Raw genomic sequence first — 6,762 nt, 5'->3', positions numbered from 1 at the left:
ATAAGTATATTCCATGTCTCTATATATGTATAGGACACATAACAGCGACGCATCAAAAGTATAAGCAACCATGGCTATGTACAGGCAAGTAATTATATATAGATTTAGACACAGAATTGACGAATTGCTCGTAAATACCTATGCACACGAAATACCTTACAGTCGTATTAGAAAAATTTAAATCATTGCCGGGTTAATAAGCGCTTTAAAGCTCGACTCTCGACTCGATCAATCAAGCTGTGCGTATAGGCACGTAGGTTAGTTCGCTTTGACCGCTAAATTTTCGCCGATTTAAAAGGCAAAGCTCGAGGAAAAGCGCCTGATATTGATTACGTACTTTCCCAACTTTCAAGTGCACCGCCTGGCACTAATCCTAAGCGCGCAACGAAATGGAAAATCAATTTTCCACGCTATATGGTAGCTATGTATAATACAAAACGAGCTTGTGCAAGTGCAAGCTGCAGCTTCGCTGCTCAGGCGCACTACGGCACTTCGATGTTTTTCGCACGTCAAGTCGCGGCTGGTGCCTTCGAAAAGGCGGACCTCGTTTTCGAAATTTTTGTTTCATCGTATCGTTTTCCCCAACATCGATGGACTTTCAGTTTATAGATATAAGACGAAATTCATGAGTTGTTTGAAAATTTATTGACTTCGACGCCGGCTTGTTCAAATATTTTGCGGATCGATCGGTCGACTGCTTCGGACCTCAAACTGCTCGCACGAATATATGATATAGACAAATTTTGGCTTGGAATCAATGTGTGTCAATTGAAGAAAACTACATTAGCGTTGATTAGTCGCGTAGATCGAATTGGTGCTTACAAGTAACTTTAGGACGCAGTGCTTCACTGTCGCTGACAAGTTAGAATAAGTGAATTTTTTCATAATTGCCTTACATAATTGCCGAACAATTTATGATGTGATAAATCAAACTGACAGCTCAGGACGCGCTCTCAATCGTCTTCAGACAATACACGACCAAATTTCACTGCGTATCAAATTACCTTTACAAAAAAATAAATTAATTTCTATAGAAGATTAGAATTATAACTTCAGTACAAATCTGTAATAGTATTTTGACAAGTTTTTGATCAGTAAAATTCAGGTAAATTTCGTTATTTGAGCAATGATTAAAAATAAAGCACTAAAATCTTAGTCACGTTGGAGTAGAGTAGGTTGCTCTAAAAATAATGTGTTTGTATTCATGCACCTAGCATTACATTTACCTTGAAGCTATACAGCTTCTTTGCTCTTTTGGCGAACAGCTGTAGAGAAGGTATGGCGTTGCAAGCTGTTCGATTGTCATCTGGACATGACATGCCTCTTGTTGGTCTGGGCACATGGCAGGTAAGCATTCCAACTTGAGTTACCAGTAACTGCAAGTTGTTAAATAAACTTTAATCATAATGAATAATATTATGAACAAAAAATGAATCATGATTCATATTTTCAGGCAAAATCAGATGAAATGGAAGCTGTTATAACAAGTGCACTTGATAGCGGATATAGACATATAGATACAGCTTTTAATTATAACAATGAAGAAGCAATAGGAAAGAGTTTAAAAAAATGGTTTGGACAAGGGGGAAAGCGGGAAGACCTTTTCATAACAACAAAAGTGAGTAGCAATGTTAAACATACAAATCTTCAGTTGTAATTTTTGATAATGCAATACTAAAAAAGTGGAACAATTATAGTTACCTAATTTTGGCAATAGACCATCTGATGTTGAGAAGTTTCTGAACTTATCGTTACAAAGACTAGGGTTGGACTATGTGGATTTATATCTAGTTCACATGCCATTTGCATTTGTTAAAGATGAAAATTCCTTTGCACCAGCCCAAGATAAAGATGGCAATTTCATACTAGATCTTCAGTCTGATCCTGTAGCAGTCTGGAAGGTAAGATAGTGACTTCAGCTCATAACATTTATGCATTCAAACTATATTTCTTGATACTTCATAGGAAATGGAGAAGCAAGTAAAAGCCGGCCGGGCAAAATCAATTGGACTGAGTAACTTTAATATTTCTCAAATTCAAAATATTTTGAATAATTCAGAAATAAAACCAAGTAATTTGCAGGTACTTAAATTTTTGAATTAAATACGAAATGCGGATGTAAAACTATATCAGATTTATGCTCTATTGAATGAAATGTTATAAACAGGTGGAATTACATGCATACATGCAGCAACGATCACTCAGAGATTTCTGTCAGAAAAATAATATTTCTATAACTGGATATAGTCCAATTGGTTCTCCTGGAGCAAAACAACATTTTCAAACAAAGTACAATTACAGTGCAGACAAGTTTCCAGATCTATTAGGACACTCTATGGTTAAGAAGATAGCTAGCGATCACAACAAGACAACAGCACAAGTGCTGCTGCGCCATGCGGTTCAAGGCGGAGTAATTGTGATACCAAAAAGCTCTAATCCTGAGAGGATCAAGTCAAATATTGAGATTTTCGATTTTGCACTAACAGACAGTGAAATGGATCGATTAAATGCCTTAGATCAAGCTGAAGCTGGAAGAATCTTCAACTTTTTATTCTTCAAGGGGTAAGTTAAGTATATCTTAAGTTGAGTATATCTTTGGTAAAATAGTTAGCATTTGAAGGTTAATATTTAGCAGTTTTTAATACAATCGTCAATTAAAATAATCATTACGTTTAGATCTTTTCACGCGCTTGAAATATAAATTAAATTAATATCCTTGAATTAAATATCTTGAGTTGTATCCGAGAATAACCAAAAACTATAAAATATTGATATCCAAACATTTGGCACATGTAAGTAAATCAAAACTATATTTGACCAGTAATCTCACAACAATCTAGTGCAAAAGGCAAAAATGTCATTATAGGTATATATGATATACATATTATCCAAATCAAAACAGTAGAAACCGTTAACTGATGTTTTGTTGCGCGCAAGCGCATTGGTTATATGTATATATCACGTGATCAGTGTCCAAACATTGCGCGCCAAAACGTATTAAGTATGTATAGGATACACATTAGTGATAACAATGCATTTGTATGTGTACATACAAGCATATACAACAACAAAAATTTCTCTATGTATGAATTGTCTGTTTCAGAGTCGAAAGACATCCACAGTATCCATTCAAAAGTGAACTTGAATAAATAATATAGGAATATTAAAATAATCTCCATATACACAATATAATTTATTTTGTAAAATATAAAAAAAACACGTATAATAAAAGTTATTGCCTTTTTACATCGACATTGTTTATAATGCATTTATTGCATATCCATCTCTTAATTTTTGGCTATACTTATTTGATCAGAAAATCAAGTTTATCAACGGTCCCAATATATGTAATACCATAAAAAATTATCTCTCCCAGCCTGGTTCCTTATATAGACGTTTGGAAATATCCAAACGGGTTTTAGAATTCGTTACATTATCACCAAAACAACAGCTGCCGAAATGAGATACAGAGTTATAGATAGCTGCATCCTACACAAAAAGTGGATTTTTCCAGCGTCTCGTAAAATGCACAAAGTCTGATAAAATTCTCATATCAAGTTTCTCAGTCGCGCCGCTCATGTATAGCCGCGGCGGTATACTATATAAATACAGAAAAGAAAAAAGAAAGAAAAAGAAAGTCTAATGTGTCGAATGAATAACTCATGTCGTTGACTAGACTCGATGCCCATTAAAATCAATAGATAGTCTCAGTTCCGAAGCATTAAACACAAGGTGTATCATTCCATGCACTATATAAAGCAGGCTCCGTTCGAAAAACACCGACAGTTTCAGGAAAGGTGCGGCTGATAGAATAGTCATGAAGCGAAGTAGGAGGTAAAAAATTCATTTCGACGTGAACGTGTACGTTCTATAGTTCGTACATTTTATCTGTATACATGAGACTTATATAATTTTAAGTTTCAAATAGAATCTTCAGAATTACACATTATAAAATCTCTTTTTTTAGTTCATTTGTATTACTGGCGACACTTTGTTGCGTCTCAATTTCGTATAGTCAAAATGTGGAAGCCGGTACAGTTTACCGATTGTCATCCGGCCACAACTTTCCCATCGTCGGATTAGGGACTCATGGTGTACGTAAGAATATAGATACATATATTGATATAGTGCATACATTCGACATACACGTAATAATTTATATAATGTAATAGTTTATACTATCATTGTTTCAGTTGAATGAAGACGTTTTAGAAACTGTACTGACAGGAGCCCTGGAAAAAGGAATCGGGCACATCGATACGAGCTTCGTGTACAAAAATGAGGAAACAATCGGCAAAGTCTTGAAGGATTGGTTCGCCAAGGGCGGAAAACGCGAGGATATTTTTGTGACTTCAAAGGTACGTGAATCGTGGCCTAAATTAAAAAAAAAAATGTGATCTGAATTGATCGAATAATCCTTACGCATATTGTGCACTGCAGTTGCCGTACTATGACAACCATCCAGAATCCGTGGAAAAGTACATCAAACTCTCATTGGAAAAACTCGGGCTACAGTACTTGGACATGTACTTGATTCACGCTCCATTCGCGGTACATCACAAGGAGGACAGCTACGAGCTCGCCACCAACGAAGATGGATCTGTCGTATTGGACACCCAGACTGACCCCATTGCCGTCTGGAAAGTATGTGAATCAATTTCATTACGTTATCTAAGTATAAACACGAGTAATAAATAAATGCAAACGCATATATATTATACGTATCAATGCGATGATTATTCGATGATTGCAGGAAATGGAAAAACAAGTCAAAGAAGGCCGAACCAAGTCTATCGGACTCAGCAATTTCAACGAGACGCAGATAACGAATATTCTTAAAGAAGCTAAAATCAAGCCTAGCAATTTGCAAGTAAGCAAAATGGCATTAAAAATACCTATTTTAATATTTGAATTAAAAAAGAGCCTGTGGATTCAAAATACAACCAATTCGGCGCATACTCGCACAGGTGGAAGTACACGCCTACCATCAGCAGAAGCCGTTGATTGAGTTCTGCCAAAAGAACGGAATAATAGTGACGGGTTATGCGCCATTGGGTTCTCCTGGCGCTAGGAAGGAGCTTCATCCGGGTCAAATGGAAGAGGAGTTTCCGGACGTCTTCAAACTTCCGGTGGTCAACGAGATCGCCAAGAAGCACGGAAAGTCTGTCGTGCAGATTCTTCTGCATCACTTAGTACAAAAAGGCATCGCCGTTATATTCTCCAGCAAAAATCCAAATCATCTGAAGGAGAACATTGAGATCTTCGACTTTGAGCTCACTGAAGATGAGATGAAGAGTTTGGATGCTCTGGATAAGGGCGAGAGAGGGAAGATTTTCGACTACAAGTTTTTGAAAGGGTGCGTAAACAGATTATGCTTTTGTCAATAACAATCGATGATACGTAATAGTGCGATAAGCGAAACCAATATGTATATTTTAAGAGCAATAACTTATCTTGTTTTATTTGCAGCATTGAAAAGCATCAATATTATCCGTTTTCCAGTGCATTATGACGTGTCAAATACAGAAGGCGAGTTTCCGCCGTCGACTTGATGCATTTTTTATGATCAACATTTTCAGAACACATTTTAAAAAATCACAAATTGTATATTGAAATATCTCGAAAAAAATAAACTTCTTTTACAATCAGTTATGTACATAGGTACGTTTCTGCGCAAACCTATGTTATTTGTTAGTAATTTATTGATAATCGCGACATCCTCCCTAATTCAGTTTTATGGTATAGATTCGTAAAATTATTTTGTAATCATTCTCCGAACTTGAAGTCCGAGCATATGTTTATTGCCGAAGAAGTCGCTGTTTACAACAATAGCTAGCGTATAAAACTTCTATAAACGAAGATTAATTACAGATGTACAAATCATCTTTTAACGAGTTAATTATACCACTAATAGACGAATACTAATGTTGGAATAGAAAAAAATGAACTTCGCATACGTTGTAGGTGTGACTTGTAATTTTCAAATTATGACTCACTTTGCACGTTGTTGTGGTATAGTTGAATATAGTGTAACATTAAAAATACACACTTTTAAGAAGCGATCTTAAATCAATTTACCGATGAACAAACATTAGAATACTTTATTATTTGCATTGCATAAAATAAATATACCATTAAGAGTTAAAGTGGATTCTATCTTGATGTCATTCTATCTTTCAAAGTGTCTAGAGATAGTAGAATCACAAAGATTATTTAGTAGGTAATAATTCTACGAAAATATCATGTATCTTTCACAGTATCTGCTAATTATAACAATATTATTATAAGCTATGTATAGGTGTTCTATTTTATTCAATCGGACTTTTCATTTGTTATATATAACTTATTGTACTTGAATACCTCATTTCTCAGTTTTTCCCAATTTTTCTACGAAAATGATATGTTTTTGTCTTATGATTTTATGCTTATGATTTTTTATCGCGCGAACTTGAAAATATATGATCTGTAAACGATTCTCTGCCATAATGTTCTTATTGCTTTTTTATAAAAACTATTCGTGCATTATTGTAGCGACATATGGATATTTTGGATGAGAGAATATTGAAAATCTTAATATATGATAACTCATCATATAAAATACAGAAATGCTTCGTCACGATAACAACATATGACTGTGGCTGGAATTCAATGCACGAAGAAAATAGTTTATTATCATCAACGTTTATATATTTTTTATATAGATCTTATATGCGCTGTTTTTCCATCAAATTAATAAAATTATTTAACGGTTATCAGTTACGA

At 34.8% G+C, this 6,762-nt stretch overlaps 1 protein-coding gene across 1 annotated transcript; it reads left to right on the top strand.

Annotated features, from left to right (window-relative positions):
- The first annotated feature begins 13 nt into the window (after positions 1-13).
- On the top strand, positions 14-5,656 carry LOC100115997. Its single transcript, XM_016987960.3, has 14 exons — positions 14-84; positions 1,215-1,347; positions 1,454-1,618; positions 1,698-1,901; positions 1,966-2,082; positions 2,168-2,562; positions 3,104-3,145; positions 3,763-3,834; positions 3,968-4,094; positions 4,173-4,358; positions 4,441-4,644; positions 4,754-4,870; positions 4,968-5,356; positions 5,470-5,656. The coding sequence occupies exons 1-14, from the start codon at positions 71-73 to the stop codon at positions 5,510-5,512; spliced, it is 2,208 nt and encodes a 735-aa protein (XP_016843449.2). The 5' UTR covers positions 14-70; the 3' UTR covers positions 5,513-5,656.
- The last annotated feature ends 1,106 nt before the right edge of the window (positions 5,657-6,762 follow it).

The sequence above is a fragment of the Nasonia vitripennis genome, chromosome 4 (genome assembly GCF_009193385.2).
Source record: "Nasonia vitripennis strain AsymCx chromosome 4, Nvit_psr_1.1, whole genome shotgun sequence".
NCBI lineage: Eukaryota > Metazoa > Arthropoda > Insecta > Hymenoptera > Pteromalidae > Nasonia > Nasonia vitripennis.
This window is presented reverse-complemented; position numbering and strand designations above follow the sequence as displayed.

What these genes read in the sequence shown, in the direction of transcription:
- LOC100115997 (XM_016987960.3), top strand. An exon ending in ACCTTTTCATAACAACAAAA is followed by an intron (nt 1,619 to 1,697) that starts GTGAGTAGCAAT and finishes GAACAATTATAG; the next exon opens with TTACCTAATTTTGGCAATAG. An exon ending in ATATTTTTGTGACTTCAAAG is followed by an intron (nt 4,359 to 4,440) that starts GTACGTGAATCG and finishes TGTGCACTGCAG; the next exon opens with TTGCCGTACTATGACAACCA.